This window comes from Pleurodeles waltl, chromosome 6 (genome assembly GCF_031143425.1).
Source record: "Pleurodeles waltl isolate 20211129_DDA chromosome 6, aPleWal1.hap1.20221129, whole genome shotgun sequence".
In the NCBI taxonomy this organism is placed as follows: domain Eukaryota; kingdom Metazoa; phylum Chordata; class Amphibia; order Caudata; family Salamandridae; genus Pleurodeles; species Pleurodeles waltl.
In genome coordinates, this window is record NC_090445.1 from 1,509,668,630 (window position 1) to 1,509,692,161 (window position 23,532).

General features: G+C 44.1%; 1 protein-coding gene across 2 annotated transcripts in view; it reads left to right on the top strand.

Moving 5' to 3' along the window:
- The window catches only part of CFAP74 (cilia and flagella associated protein 74), a 978,701-nt gene that overhangs the window by 490,662 nt on the left and 464,507 nt on the right, over positions 1 to 23,532 (top strand). For both annotated transcript variants that reach the window (XM_069241006.1, XM_069241005.1), the window contains exon 27: positions 12,996 to 13,272. In XM_069241006.1, coding sequence (XP_069097107.1) covers positions 12,996 to 13,272 — 277 coding nt within the window. The remainder of the gene's footprint in view (positions 1 to 12,995; positions 13,273 to 23,532) is intronic.

The following is a 23,532-nucleotide window of genomic DNA, read 5'->3' on the forward strand; positions in this document are numbered from 1 at the left end:
TAGCAACCAATGAAACACCATCTCCCAAAAACCAATCACAACAGCATATGCAACAACCACGAGGAACCTATATAAGGAGCAAGTTAACTAAAAGTCCAGTCCCTGTGGCCTGGGGGGAGGCTAGTGCTGCTCTATTCAGTATCTCCTTGGATACAGACAGGCTGAATCCACACTTCCAAGCTAGCAGAGTCTACTTTTCAGGTAAGGGGGAGATTGTTTAAAAGACAAACACTGCAATAGTTCTGGGCGCACACTCTAAAATCGGGCTTTTTTAAGGCAAAAAATACAGGGGGGCAGACAGCTTTTAAGCACAATTTAAATCACACAAACAGATTAAAAACAGTCTCCTAAAACCACACTCTGAAAGATCTATGTAGTCTTTTTACTAAGAATAGGGGTGAAAAAAGGGGGGCAGAGGGGGGGAAAAAGGGGGGGGGAGCCACAAACTAGCAAGGGAATTCACACAGTCACAGCAAAAACGATTTTGAAACAAACACCACTTTAAAAGAGGCTAGGCTGCCTGAAAACACAGAGAGTCCACAGTAAAACAAACACTTTTTGAACAATTAATACTATTTGACTAGAAAATATCTTTGGGCTCCTTACCTAGGTCTCTTTGCAATCCTTGAACACTGGGCTGTATCAGGACACAGGAGAGATGCACAGAGGAACACAAAATGGAGGTGCCTGTCTTTGGCCTTCCCTCCACAAACTTAAGGAGCCAGAGCAGGTGGGGGGGGCGGGTCTCAGGTGCAGCAGAGACTCAGGGAGCCAATCAGCTAAGTCCAGTCCCTGGGGCCTGGGGGGAGGCTACTGCTGCTCTATTCAGTATCTCCTTGGATACAGACAGGCTGAATCCACACTTCCAAGCTAGCAGAGTCTACTTTCAGGTAAGGGGGAGATTGTATAAGAGACAAACACTGCAATAGTTCTGGGCGCACACTTTAAAATCGGGCTTTTTTAAGGCAAAAAATACAGGGGGGCAGACATCTTTTAAGCACAATTTAAATCACACAAACAGATTAAAAACAGTCTCCTAAAACCACACTCTGAAAGATCTATGTAGTCTTTTTACTAAGAATAGGGGTGAAAAAAGGGGGGCAGAGGGGGGGGGGGAAAGGGGGGGGGGGGAGAAGAGCCACAAACTAGCAAGGGAATTCACACAGTCACAGCAAAAACGATTTTGAAACAAACACCACTTTAAAAGAGGCTAGGCTGCCTGAAAACACAGAGAGTCCACAGTAAAACAAACACTTTTTGAACAATTAATACTATTTGACTAGAAAATATCTTTGGGCTCCTTACCTAGGTCTCTTTGCAATCCTTGAACACTGGGCTGTATCAGGACACAGGAGAGATGCACAGAGGAACACAAAATGGAGGTGCCTGTCTTTGGCCTTCCCTCCACAAACTTAAGGAGCCAGAGCAGGTGGGGGGGGCGGGTCTCAGGTGCAGCAGAGACTCAGGGAGCCAATCAGCTAAGTCCAGTCCCTGGGGCCTGGGGGGAGGCTACTGCTGCTCTATTCAGTATCTCCTTGGATACAGACAGGCTGAATCCACACTTCCAAGCTAGCAGAGTCTACTTTTCAGGTAAGGGGGAGATTGTTTAAGAGACAAACACTGCAATAGTTCTGGGCGCACACTCTAAAATCGGGCTTTTTTAAGGCAAATAATACAGGGGGGCAGACAGCTTTTAAGCACAATTTAAATCACACAAACAGATTAAAAACAGTCTCCTAAAACCACACTCTGAAAGATCTATGTAGTCTTTTTACTAAGAATAGGGGTGAAAAAAAGGGGGCAGAGGGGGGGAAAAAAGAGGGGGGGGGGGAGCCACAAACTAGCAAGGGAATTCACACAGTCACAGCAAAAACGATTTTGAAACAAACACCACTTTAAAAGAGGCTAGGCTGCCTGAAAACACAGAGAGTCCACAGTAAAACAAACACTTTTTGAACAATTAATACTATTTGACTAGAAAATATCTTTGGGCTCCTTACCTAGGTCTCTTTGCAATCCTTGAACACTGGGCTGTATCAGGACACAGGAGAGATGCACAGAGGAACACAAAATGGAGGTGCCTGTCTTTGGCCTTCCCTCCATACACTTAAGGAGCCAGAGCAGGTGGGGGGGGGCGGGTCTCAGGTGCAGCAGAGACTCAGAGACCTGTACATAATCTGCTAGGAAGAAGGACTTCTATGCTGCTGAAGGACTGCTACTCTGCAGTACTGCTGCGTGGCTGGACTCCTACCTTGCTGTGCTGCGCTGCTGATCCTTTGCCAGAGTGAGAAGGACTGGACGTGCATCACTTGAACCAAGAGTGACCTGGCTGATCTCCTGATCTGAAGTCTCCAGGACATAAAAGACTTCCAACCACCCTGCTTCTGCACCTGGACACTGTCATCTGTGAGCCTACCCTGCCAAGTGGTGCCACCCAAGTCCTGGACCCTTGGAAGTGGGCCTAAGTTGTTTTCTCAGCGGAACCGACGCATCCTCTGCTGAGCGACGTATTCCCGAGCAGATCCGCTGCATCTCCTCAGCATGAGCAGTGCATCATCGAGCACAACCAATGCATTACTGCTGTTGCAGGGATCGGGCCCATTCCAAAGACTCACAACACCACCATATCCCCCTTCTTGGGTTCAATGCATTGCCTACAGAACCACCACTGCGCTATGCTTTTCCCAGCGTAAACTCTGCATCCCCGGTTCACTGCTCAACAGAACCAACACATAGTGCCTTACCAAGATGTTGGCATTGATGCAATACTGAACTATGAGAGTTAATTTAATGTATCCACACTAAAGTCCAATTTGCACTTCCAAACAATACACATAAATCATGGATAATGTTTTATCAACATAACTTCACTGAGTTTTACAACACAGTAAAAACAGGATTCATCAATATTTGAATAAGCTAAATTGACAGTATCATATATTTTATTTAGCTTAAAAAAGGCATGCAGTACAACTAAATTGCAATATACCTGGTTTGCTTTAATAAAAGGGAGTACACACACAGATGGGGTGGACAAAAAGGAAAAGTAAATCCTATATTAATGCTGTTTATTAAAACCACCTCACATTTATCCTTGCCACAAAACAAAAAGTATAACTGTAGCAGGAATGTTTCCTCTAATTATGTGTCAATATTTGGAAATATTAAACTTTTCCACATTAAAATTCCCTTATTGCCTACAATTAAAACTCCATAGAGCCAGTTCTAATTTTCTAGCCTTACACACGTGTTATTTTGAGACAGATACAGCATTGCTAGTAATATAGTCTGTCAATGTACCCTCAAATATTAGCTGTAGTTTCTCAAAGTTATCAGAACTGATATGCAAAACTATTACAGCCTAAGTAAGTAAGACCGTGTTCAGCAACCAGACTGACGTGGGACATTGATGCAAATCTGACAAAAGGTCAATATTATCAGATTTTTCTGCTGAAGTTCACAATTGCACACAAGGATATATCATAAAGAATGGAAAATGGAGTAATTAAATTCAACTGACCAAGACTTATTGACGTTTTCCATTAAAAAAATGTATTTATATTTTTGCCATTCTTTTCTACCAGTTATTTTAACTGGAAGTCACAGATAGCATAGCTTAGACATATTCCACATAGCTATTTAATGATGCTAAGGAATACAGTTGTCAAGAATAGATAACAATCATATTTTTAGGCAAGAGTTTATATTTAAATGGAAGGCAGCTAAAACAGCATTGAATTCTGCAGCCCTAATGGTGTAATTTGTGAAAAGGCTACTAACATCCAATGTCTTTACCATATCTTGTTGATTTTAATTTACAAAACAAGTTCCCCGTAGAGAGTGCCATATTTATGAGCATAAAGATAAAATATCTTCTGGCTAGGTAAATTGGCACACGTTTACTATTGAAACATATATCAGAGTCAGTTAGTGAAGTCCAAGCAAAGGTATATGAACCATGTCCTTCTCTGCACTGAACCATTTAGGGTTTTTATGTTCCTTTACCTCAAAACAAACTTGAGAAGCTCTTCAAAAAGGCTATACAGTATTTATCCAAGCATAGTGTCCAAAACTCATTTGGTTAATGGCAGATTAAACACTTATAAAATGTTAGTAGTTTTTCTTTCCACGCCACAGAAAGCCTATGTCATTAAAGCACTTTGGGGGTTATTACAACTTTGGAGGAGGTGTTAATCCGTCCCAAAAGTGATGGTAAAGTGACGGATATACCACCAGCCGTATTACATGTCCATTATATCCTATGGAACTCGTAATACGGCTGGTGGTATATCCGTCACTTTACCGTCAATTTTGGGAGGGATTAACACCTCCTCCAAAGTTGTAATAACCCCCATAGTTCCTTTGATGCCAGTAATGTGATATTTTAAGAAAGTATGGTACCCAGGACAACATGCACACTGTACTGCATTATTTGTCCCACATAAATTAAAACACAAACACCTAGGCCCAGATTATGAGTCAGGCAGATTGAGGAGCAGAGATGTGGGTGGCTGGAATTAGCAGTTCCAGTCTATGTGTTCACTCCTATATCCACCTTTAGGAAATTAGAGAATTATTTGAGGGGAGTGAGAACCCGCCACAAATAATCACAATCCTCATCAGCGTGAACTTCAAAAGTCATTTTATAAAGCTGTGCTTAACCCTCTGGTATCTTGGCCAATGGCGTAATAGTACTTATGGGGGGGGCCTGCTGAAAAGTAGATGGAGGCCCTACCCACCAGGAGCACTCAGGCCAGGAGCCCACCATGTTTGGACTTAGAAACTTTTCTGGAAGTCAGCTCTCCTCAGTGGGACAAACCAGAAAGTTGAATCAGACCAACAATTCAACTTCGATGGTGATCCCAGTCTCCAAACGGTTACGTGGAGAAAATGCTGGCGAAAATTTTGCAATTTGGTCAGGAGAAGTACAGTCTAACACCAGCAGAGGGTTCTGAACCTGGGATCACCATTTCAGGCTTGGGACTCACTCCAACAATGGCCAGCTGCAGGTTCCAGGGCAGGTCCAGTTGGAACTGGTCAGATGGGCTGTTACTGGGAGAGAGGTCTCTGCAAGATGTTTAGCTCAAGGAGGAGGTGAGCCAACTGAACCTTGGAGTCATCTCTGGGGTTCAGGATAAGCAGGTCCAGTTTTCATTCAGGTCCTTCAGACAGCAGCGATTCTGATTCTTCACAGGACTAGGGGTGTTCTCCGGTGGTACTCTGGTTGCCACATTTATGCCCGGTGTTGCTGGGGAAAACTCCCTAACCAATAGGGGTAAAGCTTCCATGTGTGACCCTACTCACTTTGGGGGCCTTCCTGTATGTTTTAAACTATCCTAGAGTGCTCCTTCCTACCTAAATTCAATATGACAGATTCCTTCTTCTGCTAGACAGAGCTCCCTGTGCCCACCCAGAGGTGTCGCAATGATAATGGGCAACATTTTCCTTGTGGTCACTTCAAACTAGTTCTGGGGCAGCTCTTGGTTTGGAGCCAAGCTGATTAGCAAGACAAAACGGAGGTAGGCCTAGGAGTGAGCTACATCTACCAGTGACAGAGTAAGCATTCTTTGAAGCTCAGGAAGGGACATGGCCCAGCCTCTCAGGCCACCCTGATCAACAAAGAAAAACACCTCCCACACTTAAGCCCTTTGTCCACTGTCTGAGAGCAATCCACATCTCATCACAGGGGAGCCAGCAGTAGTCAGCCGACACTGAACACTGGCAGCAATGCCCTTTTGGCTTAGGCAGGAAAATTACAACTTTGTAAAAGTGTAATTTTCAAAATGGTAATATAAAATCCGACTTGACCATTAAGTTGAATTTTAAATTACTATTAAAATGAGTCCTTAAACCGTTTTCTAGCTGTTCCCAACTTGAAATTAAGCACTATAAATTGTTATAGTGTAAGACTGTGTTTTTCGTACAGGAGGGCCAGCCTTGCCAAAGTGGAAACCAACTTTGGAGGTTTTTCACTGTCATGGAATGCAAAAAATTAAATATATGTGCCCTAATTTTAAAATGCTGCCACGCACCCTGCCCTATGGACATTTCAGGTCTACCTTAGGGGTGACTTATAAATACTAAAAAGGAAGGATTAGGCCTTGCAAAATGTTTGCATTGCCTGCTCAAAATGGCAGTTTTAAAACTGCATACCCAGGCTGCAGGTGCATTCCTGGAGACAAGTTTCATAGTGCTACTTTAATGGTTGGCAAAGGTCATGCTGCAGCCCACCAGCAGCATTTTACAGGCCCAAGGTACATGTAGTACAATATGCCCATAAGGGCTTATTAAATTAAATGTTCCAATCGGGAGTATGTCATTCTACCGTGTTTAACAGGAGAGCAAAAGCACTTTACCACAGTTTTTATCACTGCTCAGCATGAGTAAAATGTGTGGCAAGTCCTATGGGCAACAAAAAGGGGTTCAGTGAAAGAAGGTAAAAAATCTGGTTGGGTATGCCCCACAAAATATGGCCTTTCAAACACCACCTTTTACAAACAAATCCCTAGTGTATGAGGAATAACCATGCTTTCAGCGGGTGGTAAATTAGAGCTTGGGATCATTTTGTGGAGTGGAGAAGGATGAAGAGATGTTGCTTGGCAAAGGGCAGTATTGTATGGGGTGTAGATCTGGGGAACAGGGATGGGCTGCACTTGCACTACAATCTTCTGTACCTTTACTTGCTAGATGTTCTCCCTGATAAAATCAGAGCTCATTTTGGCACACAGGAAATCTCAGTGCGAGAACACTGATCATTTGTGGTTGATTAGGCGGTATTCCTCATGGGGATACAACTTAATCTCACTCTTAATCTGGAATTTAATATGCAAATACCAAATGTAGTTTGCATTAAATATTTTTTAAAGGAATACACTAAAAATAGGATCATTATAATCTTAGTCGCATATGGATGCATACCTTGTTTGGCCAGCCCACTGTGAAATCCAAACTTGCCTGATGTATAGCCACCATACTTACCAAACCAGAAAAAATTAATGTTGTGCTCCGATTGCACTCCCTACTCCAAACTGCGATCTTGTGTCATCTGATCTGATTCTCCAAATTAATAATAAGCCTGTGGTTTCTGGCTACCATTCTCTTTAATTCAAAACATGTCTAGTGTTCTGTGCTTGCACTTATACAATATATCTTTTATCCTAACCCCACTCTGAAACCCATAGATTTCCTCCCATCCACATTATTCCTATGTAGTCATTGAAAAACGGAATATGTAGGCAATAATCAGAAATCATGTTATCTGATAGAGACATCTAGTTACAGATTCCTTACCTCAGAATTTCCTTTAGGCGTTAGTCTGGATTTGGAGATTTTTCTCAAGCAATACCCCTTCGTGCTGTTAAGTGGCGTCAATCGGTTCCACGTCTGCCATCTGCGTTGTCCACCCCGGATATGACATTGTGGGTCCCATAGGGGCACCACCCCAGTGTGCTTTCTTTGCCAGCCAGCGCTGATCTGAAGAAAGAGCCCCACCCCCCCTGTTCTTTTTTGACTTTTTGTTGAATATTTTTGAGTGTCTGCAGTCCTGGTGCGTCCGGGTTTAAGCCCTGCGGATCCTGCCATCAGGCGATGTCCATGACGAATCTGCACCTCCTGTGCTTTTGGTGTCTGGAGCGTGACCATGACCTGAAGTCATGCTTCCAATGCTGGGCCATGAATCCGAAAGCTTTTGGGGAGCGGTCCCTAAAACTCCTGGTGGCTGGGCGCAGTGCTCCGCATAGATTCCGATCTCAGTCACGAAGAAGGTCCTGAGATCGGTCGCAGAGCCCTCCCTTCATCGTTGTCCCAATCCAAGTCCTTGGAACAATCGGTTAAGTCGAGCCACAAGTTGAAGAAGAACAAACGTTTTCAACTTTGCCCCTTCCATCAGCCAACGAGACAGGGGAAAGGGAGTGTCGTCGTTCGGCGGAGCGTGCGCTGGGACGGCTCCCTGTCTCCCCAAGTTTCCAGGAGCTGGAGCGACCCCTGTCCAACTCGGAGAGTTTTATGGGGCCATGCTCCTCATTTGTAGGCAGTCCAACTGCACTGGAGTGCCTTTGGGCCCTGCTTGGTTGGAAGGGGCCCCTTGGGTTTGGGGCCAGCGTCTTTGGCCTTGGCTGTAAGGGGCACCCATAGATCCATTCCTGGACCCGAGACACAGCAAAGTTCATGATCTAATGTGGACTGGACACGACTGACTCACTGGGCAGATCAGTTGCAACGATGGTGGCCCTTTGGCGCCACGCCTGGTTGAGGAAGTCTGGCTTTTCCACGGATGTCCAATCTAACCTTATGGGCATGCCCTTTGATGGCACCCGTCTCTTCAGAGAAAAAGCAGACTCTGCGCTTGAGCGCTTCAAGGATTCTTGTGCGTTGGCCAGGTCTTTGGGCCTCGCAGCCGGCCCTTGCCCTCCTCAGTCTGCTTTTTACCCCTTTCTTGGCTATGGATGGGGTGACTCGCCATGTCCATTCCCGTCCAGCCACTGTGCCGCACATGCTGACAGCCTCTGCGTGGCAGGGGACGTGGAACCCACAACCCTCGTGGATCAGGGAGCCAGCAGTCTGGCCAGTCCCCACCCACTTATCCCCCCACCCCACCTCTGCAACTCCCTCCAAACCTTCCTAGTCTGACTCTTTCCCACCAGGGACCAGTCAGAGACAGGATTTGCCATCATTTGCTCCACTCACAATCCATCACATCAGAAAGGTGAGTTTTGAAGTTAGTCAGAGGGGGCTACTCCCTCCCCTTCGAGACTACTCCTCCATCCATGCCACCATTGTACGATCAGATGGCAGAAGATCACTTGCCATTTATCCGCGAGGAAGTTTCAACTCTCTTGGCCAATAGAGCCATAGAGAGAGGGTCCCTTGTTAGTAGTAGGCAGGGTTGTTATTCCCACTACTTTCTGGTGCCCAAAAAGGACAAGGGACTCTGCCCTATCCTACACCCTAACATAGACCTTCGGGGACTCAATCTCTTCCTCAAGAAGGAGAAGTTCAAAATTCTCACTCTGCCTCAGGTTCTATGTGCCTGGGACCCAGGAGACTGGATGGTAGTATTAGACTTGCAGGACACTTACTTCCACATTCCCGTCCTGCCTGCCCACAGACGTTACTTGTGGTTCACCGTGCTCCACTTTGGCCTTATCAGCTACTCTCAAGTGTTCACCAAGGTGATAGCAGTGGTCGCAGCTCATCTGCGCAGATTAAAGGCTTTAGTCTTCCCCTATCTGGACGACTGGCTGTTAAAGTTGGGTTCGCCCCAGTCTGTCCTCTCCAACCTTCAGACTACGGCAGACCTCTTGCATTCGTTGGGGTTCACTGTAAATGTGCAGAAGTCACTCCTAGCTCCCTCTCAGATGCTCCCTTTCCTCTGAGCTGTTCTGGACACAGTGCAGTTTTAGGCTTACCCTCCCGAGCTGCGAGTTCAAGATATTCAGGCTATGATACCGATGTTTCAGCCTTAATCCTGGATTTCAATGAGAATGACTCTAAGGCTGCTAGGCCTCATGGCCTCCTGCATCCTGCAGGTAGCGTATGGTGGTTCTGGGGTGGGACCTGAAGTATCAGTTGGGCTCAGCATCAGGGGAATCTCTCCGACATGGCCCAGACCGGAGGGAACTGTGCGAGATCTGCAGTGGTGGCTAACGAACCGCGATTGGGTCAAAGGCAGATCCTCTCTGTTTCCCAACTAGATCTGTCAGTACTGACAGATGGGTCACTCCTGGAATGGGGTGACAACCTGGGAGAAGCAGAGATCAGAGGTGTGTAGTCTCCGGCGGAGTCTGGACTCCACATCAACCTGTTGGAGCTCCGGGCGATCAGACTAGCATTGAAAGCATTTCTTCCCTCTCTCAAAGGGAGGGTAGTGCAGGTGTTCACGGACAACACTACTGCCATGCAGTACTGCAGCAAGCAGGGCGGAGTGGAGTCATGGACACTTTGTCAAGAGGCTCTGCACTTCTGGATGTGACTGGAAGAACAGGACATTTCTCTGGTGGTTCAACATCTGGCAGGCTCTCTGAATGTCAGAGCAGACAAACTAAACCAACAATGCTTAGTCTATAACGAATGGCATCTCCGTCCAGAGGTCGCGCAAGGTCTCTTTCAGCAGTGGGGAGAGCCTTGGTTAGATCTGTTCATCTCCGCACGGAATGTGCTATGTCAGCAGTATTGTGTGGTGGAGTTTCCAAGGCGGCACTTGCTCTGCAACACTTTTCTCCTGTAGTGTAGCTCCACCCTCCTGTACGCCTTTCCGCCCATACCACTTCTGCCCAGAGTTCTCAAGAAAATCAAGAACGACCTGGCCCAGGTGGTCTTTGTGGTTTCGGACTGGGCACGAAGAGCCTGGTATCCTGAGCTATTGAGCATGGCCTTTGATCCTCCTATCCGAATGCCTCTTCATGTGCATCTTCTTTTGTAGCAGCAGGGGAGGGCCTGGACCCAAAAAGAGCGTTGGAGATCTACCTTGATCATATCAAAGAGTTATGGGTGGATGTTCAACTCTTTGTTTGTTGTGTGAGTACAAAGAAAGGTCAGGCAGTGCTGAAGAGAACCATCTCGAGATGGGTCATACTCTGCATTAAAATGTGATATTCATTGAGTAAGAAGCAGCCACTGAAAGGTTTGCGTCCTTAGTCTACTAGAGCTAAAGCTGCAACCACTGCTTTAGCACTCGGAGTTCCATTCCTGGACATCTGTCAGGCGGCAACGTGGGTACCTTTGCACACACTACTGCCTGGACAGTCAGGTCCATAGGGACGGGCAGTGTGCCTGTTCGGTCCTGCAGGACTTTCTAGTATTATCTTAGTTCCCAGACCCACCTCCGGGGATGGTATTGCTTGGGTGTCTATTCTAGGGTAAGCAATATGCTACTATCAGATGGGCAAGTTACTTACCTTCGATAATGCCTTATCTGTAGAGACAATATCTAATTGTAGATTCCTTACTGACCCACCCATCCTCCCCGCTCTGCAAACTGATTTCTAGGTACAGGGACTCCCTTTCAAGGCCCTAGTTTTGACGCACCAATGAATAGTGTTCTTCATGGCCCTGAGCTTCTGGCGTGGAAAGTCGTAAAAAGAAACTGATGTCAGCACGCCAGGGTGGCGCCAGTATAAAACCTGCAACATCCTATCAGGCTCAGACGACGCTGATGACAGATGCAGAGCTGATCGATGCCACCTAACAGCGCGCAGGGGTACTGCGCAAGAAAAATCTCCGGATCCAGACTGACGCTTCGGGGGAAATTCTAAGGTAAGGAATCTGCAACTAGATGTTGTTTCTACCAGAAAAGGCATTACCAAAGATAAGTAACTTGTCCATTGCTACAGTAGGTTATTAACTAAGGAGTACATCCAAGTCCTCATCCATACCTTACATATAGCCTGTTGACCTCACTTAGGTGACTAACAAATAATTCACCAGTTCATAACATATCCTACCTGGAGGTGACCCAGCCAAGCAGTTCAGGATGGATTGTTGGTATTGGAGCAGGACAGAGGCTGGTTTCTAGGTGGAGTGGCATTGAGGCCAAAATCATGATGGACTGGAATGCGACTTCAGTGATTACCTTTTTTCAACAGATCTTTTTATTGGCATTTCAATAAATACACATATAGATTTAAAAAACTGTACACTGTTAATTTTTTTGACATCATAATCATTTCAGCATCAAACAGGTCTGTTTTCCATCACTCCTCAACACTGCTAACAGCGATGCTCAACTCAAGTCGACCGAATTAGGTGGCAGTTCCTCAAAATTGACAGGGGTGAGTTCATCACAAATGTTGGCCCTATAGGTATTTAAATGTCCCCATACCCTTGCCTACTTTTGGGGGCATCCTTCATAGACCGCTCGCTCTGCCAGCATACACCAACGATATCACGGTTCCAGTCAGCCAGCCTCACCACCCCACAATCTTGCAACATTCCATTCAGTTACAGCTAACTCCAGTGTTATCCCCCAGCTCTATATGGTGCAAGTCTGTTTAATCCCAGATGTTCAGGAGACACCACTTTTTCGAGGCAGTCAAGGAATCCCCACACATTTCGCCCAGATAGGTTACCACCGCCACCCACAAATGCTGTAGCACTGTACATTCCCACACAATGTGATAAAATGGACCCAAGGACTTCAAGAAGATGGGCAAAAAAAGAATGATGTATCACAGAAGATGTATCTCTAAATTCTTCCGGAGAGCTGCGTTTTAGCAAGTGATGTTCTGATTCTACAGTTCTACATCTTAACATTCCATTTTAAAAAGCATCAGAAGTGCCCCTGCTTTCATGTGTGCAAAAAGCAATACAATTGTAAAGTTAACATATTGGACCTGACATTGCTTTGGAGTACACATGCAAATCATTATTTTAGCGACGTTCATTAAAAGCATCTTTCAAAGTGGAAAACAGTTCAAATCTTGGAGGGAGTCCTTAGTCCCAAAGAACCATGCACAGTGTTTCAAATCTAATCAAATCATTAACATTTATAAAGCGCGCTACTCACCTGTGCGGGTCTCAAGGCGCTTGTTTCACAAGAGTAAGACAGTGTTAGTGACATCTGTTCCTCCAAAAGGTGTGTTTGGTTTCCATGTAGCTCAATCTACATCTCTACTTTCCTTCTTTGAGTACCACTCCTTACCGATGATGCTAAAGGTGCTTTCCTACTTGCCTCTAAATTTGGTATGGAGAAATGTGGAAGCTCTGTGCCGGAGCATTCATTGAGTTCGGTGCCACAGTAAAAAAAACATGAATGAATATAAAGCATCCTTTGAAAGTGATACATGCCTTAGAGCATGGTGTACCACCACTCAATAGCAGCTCTGCACTCTCCGATTCAGCACTGTCAAGCAATGCCATCCTTCATAAACTCATATTCCTTGAATAATTCCCTATTGTCATTTTACTATCTGGTAATACCTGTATTTGTTTATTTGACTCTAGATATAAAATACTGAACAACACAAACTGATTTTATATATGGTCTATGTTTTTTTCAGGCAATTCAAGGTGCTGTGTAGGGCCATAGGCGTCCACCCCCCTCTGGAGCTTTCCCAGTCTATAGTTTGCTTTGCTGCCACAAGTCTGAACGATGTGTCAACTGCTACCCTGTTTGTGATCAATGGGCACACCAGCAGTAATGAGTTTAACCACGCTGTGGCAAGGATTGGCAAAGGCAGCATCGCCCCGGTGGGACCCACGTCTTTTGAGTTTCACGTGCCAGAGGAAGCCCCCGTCACCATCTCTCCATCTGTTGGTACTGTATTGCCAGGAAAGGTAATACTTCATTTACAAATGTATTATTTGTTGTATTTAAGATTATTGCACAATAATAGCAAATCAATCCTGCCAAGCCCATTTTACCTTCCTATTTTCAGGCCTTCGCCCACACACAGTCCTCTAATTGGTTTCTCGATCTATATGTACTCTCACATTTCTATCACCTATTAATGCTCTTCTCAGGTATTTGGTTTATTCTGTTACTGATTGTGCCCACCATTACTCTTACTTTCTTTAAAGCAGAACGTCTGTATGTTCCTTCTGGGCCTTCCCAAAGAATTTTAGCCCTGGACCTCTTGTTATAGACACACACTTCCTCTGCAGAACACTGACATCTGCTTCATTTAGACTTCTGTGACTATTAAATGTCACTACCATATCTCTGTGTTCCACCTCTCTCACATATGTATTTTCGTCTCTATACTTTTTCAGGTGCAGACCTTGCACTTGGTATCTTTCCTTTCTAATGTTTACTATGCTTCTGCACCATAGAATCCTCACTGATGGTCATAAACATAGAATATTCCTGCCTATGGCCAGGAATCCAAAAACAGTTTCTTCATTTATGAGAATCAGGCTATAAGGAGAGGTAAATACCTCATTGTTGTGAACAGTCTGATGGCACTTCATCCAGTATAAAAACCGTACAGCTTTTCTGATATGTTTTTCTGAGAGGCAAGCAACCACATTTAAAAAAAGGCAGAAGACCACTTTGCTGCTTCTAGCACACAATATGTGCAATAGTATCTTCCATTACCTTTTACCTTCCCTCTCTGTTAGGTAAAACAAATAGGGAAAAGGTGCCTGTCAGGTACAGATATGTCAAAAACGAAAAAGCTGTCTCTTAGGGATTTAACTGTTATTTGTAAAGATATGTATAGAAAGCAACATTATTCTTCTGTGGATCATACGATCCCATAAATGTTGATACATGATAGAAAAAAAGACTTTGAGAGCAATTTCCCTATTAAAAACAAAATACCATTCATTATCTATCAACCTAGACACTCCACTCTAAACCCCACCAATTTGCCCCTTATCTATTAAAAAAAAACAGTTCCTACAACCTATACATATAAAGTAACACAGAAGACTAGGGGAACAAACAAAACATTGAGGAAAAAAGTATTAAACGATACAAGCCTCCACTTGCTTGAAAAAAGAGTGCATTATTAACAACTTTCTGTTAAATCCAACGATGATTAAAATGTTGATGTTTTGGTCCTGCATAGCTGTCTGTCAGGACCATCATCCTGGTGATGGTTGTACACAATATAAAAGGAATAGGGGACTTCTAAATCCTGGGTTGGAATAACATTAAATCCAAACATAATTATAATAATACGATGGAGATATCTGGGCCGATATTAACTGTGTCCCTGCAGTCATAGGTATTTCAAAACTGTCCATTACTACACGGAAAAAAATGTAGCATTCACTAGTTTCAAAGAACAACTCCCAGTCCAGTCTGTTTAATTTTTCAAGTCCACATCCACGAGTTTGAAAAATATGTTGAAGATAAATTAATCCGAGTGTCCGTTATGATCTGTGAACAAATAATAAATAGAGAAGAACGGACGCATGGATTTGTTTCCAAGAATTGTGTTTCCAGCTGAAGCGCCGGTTCAAGAGCAGCTTGAACTTCTGCAATTTCCTCCAAGGACACCCATTTTTTCGGTCCCAGTAATGCCTCAACGATCTGTACCACTACAAAGCACAAAAAAGCACATCTTTGTCACCTGGACTGTATAGAACACAAAAAACACTGTCAGTTCCTCATAAATCACCACGGCTCGAACTTATAGGCGAAACGGAAGATCATCTTTTTTTTTTTTTTCCAACATCGAGGGCTCATTTTTATAACTCCTTTATTTCTTACACACCAACATCTTTTTTGGCATCACCTGTGCGGACGTCCCCAGTTGATGCCATTCTAATATTTCAAGATGTACAAGTAAGAGGAGCCACAAAACATACTATACAAATGGGGGACCTGTAAACAGCAGTGTCCGTTATGGAGACATTGCGACCCACAGCCCGTCTGAGAACTATTCTCCCACTGGTGCCCAGTTTGCAGAGCTGGCAGAAGAAACATTCCTAGCACCACTGATGGTAAAATCGGCAACACATAGACTTTGTAACAAAACAAACCATCGGAACAAGGCTCATTCTACCTTAGGTCCCCAAGTAGGTCTAAAACAGGAGTTCAGGCCACTTTTAGATCTTAGGCAAGCAAACAAATAGATCAAAAAAGAGACATTCAGGATGATAGCCTAGCATCATATTTATCCACGGCTTATCAAAGGAGACTAGCTGTAACTAGATGTGCTCTAATGGTTTTCCAAGATGATTATTTTCACATTCTGGTAGCAGCAAAACATAGAAAATCTCTCAGACTTTTAGTCAGTAAGACTTATTTCCAAAACAGAGTCCTTACCTTTTAGACTGAAATCAGCTCCAAGGATGTCCTCCAAGTGCATAGCAGTGGTAGCCACTTACCTTTGAGGAAAAAAGATCTACATTTACCCATGCCCGAATGAATAATTGATCAAGACAAAATCTGAAAAGCTGGCCTACGTTTGTCTGTAGCTCAGCAGCCAGAGCTGTTATATAGCCTTGGTCTGCATATCAACATCAAAAAGTCAATGCCTGTACAGATACTCAATTAATTAGGAGCAATGATAAACAACAAAAAGGGAGAAGTGTGTCCTGCAGAGATGAGTGTTTATCATTTTGCAGACATCAGCAGCTGGTACGGACAGCCTTTCCAACAGCTTATCAGATCTCTACCCTTTTAGGGTGCATGGCCATATGTACATAACTGATGCCCAATGCACATCTCCAAATGTTCCTGCTACAACAATGCCTAAAGGATCAGTGGTCCCAATGGAAGGAGGACAGGCCGTCTTTTTTCTACAAGTGAAACAATAATTAAAATGGTGCTGTTGCAAACAGACTCTCCTAAAAGGAAGCCCCTTCCATCCCGCTTTACCAAGTCAATCAGTTGTCACGGATGCCTCTCTAACAGGTTGGGGATCTCATTTTCAAGATTTAACTATGCAAGGTGTGTAGTCAGAAAAACATCTCTACTACATAAATGTCTTAATTAAACGCAGTCAATCTAGCATCATTGCCTTTTTTTCTATCAAAGAAATTAGCAGAATCTTAGTGCAGATGAACAATCCTGCATCAGTACACTACCTCAAAACACAAGGAGGCACAGAGTCCAGAATTCTATCACTAGAATCCCAAACGCTTTGGTATTTGTACCTAAGGCGGGGGCTGACAATCCAAGCAATTCACCTGACATGTGTGCAGAACTGTTAAGCCAACCTATTAAGAAAATCTTTCCAAGAAAATCACGAGTGGGAATTAGAAGAAGTTGTCATATTAGAAAACTTTCAGGACTGGGGCTTCCCAGACATAGACATCTTGTCAACAGAAAGAATCACAAAATGCCCCAATTACACTTAGAGGGCATGGAAATCAAAATCTCAGGGTGATTCCCCTATAATCACTTGCTCAGGAAGATATATTCACGCCTTTTCTCCGATATCCCCCTTATATTAACAGTGCTAACCAAGCTGAGACACTCAAATGCCACAGTTATGTCAATAGCACCAGAATGGCCAAGACAGTGGTGGTTCAAAGCTACTTCACCTGTCTGTCAAACAACACAAGAAATTGTTATGAAAACAGACACTGCTTTTGAGGATGCATACAACACGAACATTTGAATTTACTATCAGCCTGTATGTACATTCTCAGTGAAGCCAAACGCTTGTCCACCAGAGCATCCTAAGCATTCAAGGGCAAGAGATTTGTTATATGGTGCTTTGACAATGGCCATGACCCTGTTTTCTTTCAAAAGGCACGAGTTATAACTTATTTTCTTCATTTGGCCAAATCAGAGTTACAACGTTTTCTCTTTAACGCTTGCTGCCAATACACCATATAAAAAGAGACCTTCAAAGAAATCTTTATTCGCTATATCAGTATTAGATTTCCTAGCAGGATTGAAAACATCATTTCCTCTAATTAGCCCTCCCCTTCTCTTCCGGCACTTAGATCTAGTTTTGTCAAAACAAATGCCTCTGTTGTTTGAGCCCACACAAAAGGCCTCTTTGCAGCACCTTTCACGCATGTTTTAGTAGCCATTGCCTCTGCAACAAGGGTCAGTACAATTCAAGCTCTTTCAGCAGGGGAGCCACACATAGTGTTTCTTAGCAATAGAGTAGTGCTGAGAATGCATCCCTCTTTTAATGTCCAAAGAAGTATCAGAGTTTCAGATAAATCAGGGCAGCTTGTTCACAATATTGTTCAGTGATCCAATGTCTCCAGCGGAAAGATCCTTATATTCTTTGGATGTTAAAAGGGTCCCTCAGTTTTACTTAGATTAAACAAAGAATATGCCCAAATCCAAAAAAGTTTGTTAATTGTGGCTCACTGTGGGCCGGTATGACTACTTCCAAGCAATCCATTGTTAGATGGATAGTTTATTGCTTCTCTGACTGTTAGCCTTTAACTAACAACCCTGTGCTAGGGAACCCCAGGTCATTCTGCACAAATCAGAGCGGCATCTGCTTGGTTAATAAATGTACCTCTGACAGAAATATATAAAGCAGTTACCTGGAAATCAAACCACTTTCCCTTTAATGTTTGGATGAAGACTCAAGAGCTGACAAAAAAATATGGTCAAGCAGAATTAAGGAATTTGTTTGACGCCTCTGTGGGTATCTTTGACAGTGTGCCTTGAAATGCACCTCTAACCTCCATTGGCACTAACAGAGAGACAAAGTACAAGGTTCTTTGGGATACTATTCCACTTATCTTCAGCTAGGTGCTGCATTGTGGTCCTAAGGCCTTTTTTCAAAATGGGTGTTTGTCCCTCTCAGAAAAATGCTGCAAAAGCTGTACTGTTGTTATATTGGAGGAGTTGCCACATAACTTATCTTTAATTTAATGAGGTGTCCACCTCCGACTACTTTTCTAGTGATATATAATGTATACATTTGATAATACTGCGCTGGGCAGGATTATTCTAACTTTATGACTCCACTGAGGAATTTTACGTTGCAGAATTCGGATTACAAGTAAGCAACTTTTTTTTCTCTGTCATTCTTGAAATTGAACCTTCAGATCTGTACCCCTTTTGGTATCATAGTAGAAACGAATGTAGCACTGCACACTAAGATGCACTTTAGGCTGCTCTAGTCTTGTAGTGCAGTGACAGCAGCCATCAGCTTCTATTTTCACTCTGTGGAACAAAGCGAATGTTACATGAGTTAGTGAATGAAAGTTGGGATATTGGTGGTTGAGAAATGAGGCACGCAGTGGCGGCTTGTGACACTAGAACATGTTGGGGCATTAGTCGATTTGGTGTCTACTCACAATACACACACAGCCCTTTAAGTTTACATGGAGACCAGCAGGCATATAGAGCTCTCGGGGCACTAGCGTAGTAAATAATTCAGAAACACACATCAGCTTAGCGTGTGCTTTAACAGAGCATCGTTTACAAAAATAATCCTACCTTGGAGTCTGCGATCCTCTTTGCTTGGCGGGCTGACTCTTCAAAATCAACCTGCACCTTGCATGCTGCCTGGCTGCACTGAAGGGCATGCAGAAAGTGAAACTAGGCATCACACAATCTCGGCCACTAAAAGCACTGCTCTTGTACTACATACAATAGTAAGCAGCATAAGAGCAGTGTAAGAATTGGCCGGGACAGGTGAACACATCGCTCCATCGGAGAACAATGGGGCTGTGTCTCTGCTTCCCAGCTCCCTTACAGCGGCGACAGGGGAAGCCTGAACTACGCATGTCACGCTGGCCTCAAGCAGAATACCAGCCAGCCTGACATGCACAGTTCTGCTGTACATCCCCAGCTGGTCTCTGCATTAACTGACACCTACGAGCATTGTACGCCTTGTCTGCCAAAAGACAGATAAAAAAGGTATTTGTGGGTAATAGCTCACAGGTAGCGGTTCCATCCTCCTGCTCTTATGAAGAAACTGCCCCTGGATGCACGTGGAGCGTATTGACTCAATGAACAGGAACAACACGATTTTAGGCCTGTGCACACAAGTGTACTAATTCACAAAAAAATGAGATCAGTTTTGCCACACATACTGTTACCCTCTGAGGGTTCTTGATGATGGGTGGCAAGTACCCTTGGTAATACTCGTGTTTTGATGCCCTCTTTTGAAATCCTTCCACAGTAAAAGGGCACACTAGTAAAATGTGCCAAAACAGACAAGTATTGTCTACTAAACAGTGAATGTTTGGCACTTACAACCAGATGTGCATTATTACATGTTATTGATAGATCTCTTTTGGACAACTTTGTTGTCATGTAATCAGAAGAAAGAAACACAGGCTGATGTAATGCATTTCAGAGTGTAGGTGTGAAAAGGTAATTTTGGAAAACACAGTGCATTTCCAAAGATACAACACTACTCAGTGCAAAAGTTTGACAGTTTACATGCGATTGCAAAGGGCTTTCTTGAAGCCAAACGCTGTTGCGGAATAATGCATTTTCTAATATATCTGAGAAGCATATACCTGGCTTACACTTGAAAGAGACACATTGTGAAGAACTGCACTTATGCGTCAGGCTGCTCCTGTGACCATGCAAAAAGTATTGTTGTGAGAGAGCATTCACCAGTGTACACATCCGAACACAGACCTACTTTAATCTCCAGGCAAATTAAGGAATAGGGAGGCCTCAGCCTGATCACTTGCACAGCACCGTAAAGTGAATGCAAACTAACCCCACAGAGCTGATGGGAAGGTTTGAAACTATACAGTCCCAGCAAACCATCTACATGAGCCCAAGAACGTAACAAGTCTTTGGAAACTGGGCACACATACAAAATGTCTGCCGCTCAGTCTGGATGTTGACTTCCAGGTTGCAGCGTTTAGAAACAAGTTGAAGTTTGCAGGCTGTGGCCACCAGCTCTGGAAAGTCTGTATGCATCAATCACCACCTCCCAGGCAGCCCACAGTTGCTCAGTTCTGCAGACTTGATCAAGCAATGGTAAATTGGTTGCAGTGGACACCCAACAGCCACAAATGAAGTCACCAGAGTGGAGCAGAGAGGATTTGGTCAGAGAGGAGAATGCCTTGCTGGTGGCTGGCAATACTAGTAACCTGAGTCCTCCGGGAGCAGGGGAGGCTCAATGCCTGGGAGACTCGATTGAAATGAGGGTGGCGGAGTGCCTGATGATAAGGAGCACAGTAAAATGTCGGAGTGGGAATTGCTATTGAGAGAGTAGTGAAAAAGAATGGTGAGGTGGGAGGATTGAGATGGGGCATTACCTTCATGGACAATGGTGGAAATGGAACTAAAGTGACAGTAGATCTACAAGAAGATCCTCCATTTTGCAAGTTGTGGGGGGGCGGCATCTTGGATTCGGACCATGCTGATGTGCACATAGAAAAAGGTATTGCAGCAGAGCATGTACATGCCTCTCTGTGAGCCATAAAACTGACATTTAATTTTTTAAGAATACTATAGAAATACTTTAGTAGCTGCTCATGTCTACATTAGTATTTGCGAAGTCATGCTTTTTACTAAAATTATTTTTGTAACATTCTTTTGCACATAAAACGATCTTCTTGAAACAATTTACACTTCTCAGATATAATAGTGAATTCACCTATTTATTGAGCTAATATTTAAAGTAAGTATTTGCTTGATTTGCACAATTGTGTTGCTTTTACTGAGGGAAGCCTCATTTTTTAAATGGGTTCAAAGTTTGGAAAACAGTCCCTGCCCTCCATTTTTGCAGCTCCTGGAGATAGTGCACCTCATGAATTGCAGCGAAAGCACCCCCTAAAAGATGAAAATTACACCTGACAACCAGTAGCAGAACAGTGAGAGAGGGGTTCTCATATGCAGCCCCCTCTATATTTTTAGGTCTCAGCTAGACAGCACATGTGTCCAATAAGTGGGCTTCAGCCCGCCCATAGGCTTCCCATTCGCTGGCTCCATCGTAGATCTCATATTCTTTCTCCACATTTGTCCAGGGAATGCATGTATCAAGCCTCTTCCTGTGTTTAACCCTCCCCAAGAGTGTGGTCCAGTTGCTATTAATCCATCCACTGCTCCCATTTGAGGAACTGTTTTAGGAAGTACTTTTTTGTTGTTGTTGTTGTTGAAGAGCAAATCACATGAGCGCTCGTGTTTTCACTCACTGCGAGCTCTGTTTCTGTAATCAGGCTTGTAAACCTTGTTCTTATCTTATCTCATACATAGATGCACAAAGCAACCCTTTTCTACCAGGGACTTTAGAAACAATGTGACTGTTTTCAATATTTTTTTTATCCAAAAGCACACGTCATTTAGCTTCCTAATAATATAAAGATCTTGGGATTGCCTTTTTTTCATAGTTATTTCTAGGACTCTGTGGTGGAGCTGCTTGAGAGGCCCCCTCTGCCACCGGCCAAGAGCCAACCTGCATGTGATTAAGTTACTGGAGACACATTCTACATTGCTCTGAGGACGGCGAACATTGTTTGGAAGCTCTGTACATTGTTTTCATCAGCACTGCTGTACTATGCATTGTGCTGCACAGAGCCATCCGGCTTGCACTGGCGTCACTTGATACTCCTCTCCCGTGGCCGCGAGTACAGATCTTTCTGTTTGTTATGCAGAGCTAAAGCTTCTTTGAAGCTTTGATCATTTTTTCCTATTAAGCGCTTCCGATGTCAGCTCATTTCTTGGCATCAAAATTATTTTTGCATTTTGTAGCCGCATCCAATGCCAGTACATTTCTGGTCAATATCTTCCACCCACACAGTGCCATCAGGGTGACATGGATTTTTTTTCTTTTTTCTGTTATTGTTTTCAGCTAGTTGCCCACACAGATTACTTTATGCTGATCTGCAGCCCAGAGCCATCAAAAGAAAGGGCAACAGGATGCAGTTTCCTTTCAGAGAAAGTATGCAGCAGCAGCACCGAGACTCACATTCTCTCGTGCATCTCCAAATCACCCCATCTAAGACAGTTCCCTACTCTACCCTTTAGCAGTGGTTCAGGCCCTCATTACGAGTGTGCGGTCCGAACGCTGCCAAAGTGGCAGTCTGACGGCCACATTACGACCGTGGCGAAAGCTTTATGGTCGGACCACCGGCACTGCCACTTTTAGGTCAGACGACGGCCTGGTGGTGCTGGTGGTCTTAATCCGCCACGGCAGCTCTGCTCTGAGGATTACGACCTCCGTCTCTGCCAGATATTGCATGGCGGTTCCACCACCATGCAAAGGCTGGCAGAGACAGGGTGCTGGGGACCCATGCACTTGGCATGTGCAGTGCAGGAGCCCCATAGACAGCCCCTTTGCGCTTTTCACTGACTGAAATTACAGGCAGTGAAAAGCGCGACGGGTGCTGTTGCACCCGACGCACTGCAGCATTGCCGCTGGCTCGATTATGAGCTGGCGTCAATGTTGTGGTGGAGCGGGAAACTTGTAATAGGGCCAGCGGGCGGAAAAGCGGAGTGGCGGTCTTCCGGCCCAAAGAGTTTGGCGGGCGACCTCTGCCGCCCGCCAAACTCACAATGAGGCCCACAGTGTCGTGTACACTGGACTTTGAGTGCCCCAATGATTTGTATGGTGTGATTAGGGGGGCCATTGACCCATATTTCAGTTGCATGCAGTAGTCACCTGGACCCGCCGCTGTTTGAATTATTAAACATACTGAAGCCTTTTGTTAATCAGATAATGAGCTTCTGGTGTTGATAAATACCTAAATGGTCGCCCCATGGACATTTTAGCACTTCGTATTGTAAAAATAAACGTGTGCTTAGCTTTGAGGTTTTTTCATGCTTCTTCCAGGAAAGATCTGTGCACTGTTTCCTGAAGCTGGAGTGTCTACATCATCGATATAAATATAGGGCACCTCTGGTGGCAGAATGTCATCAGTGAGCTCCCATAATCCCCGCCCTTGGTGCCCCGATTACGCTCTGTTCTCCAGCTTGAACAGTAAAATAACTATTATTCTCTATAGCTTGACATGCATTGCATTTCACAGGTCTTGTATGAGCCGTTGTTTAGTTGTACCCGCTTTATATAAATAATACATTTTTTTCAGAATAAATAATATGTGCCCTGTCCGTCTCTTTCACACATAATCTACCCATCTGTATGCATTTGTTCCTTGGTAAATAGGGTGTTATTCAGTTTCTCCCAAGCTCCCGCAGTGGTAACATAAACACTTATGTGTTTGCATCTACTTTTTAAAGTGAATGTTGCGGTT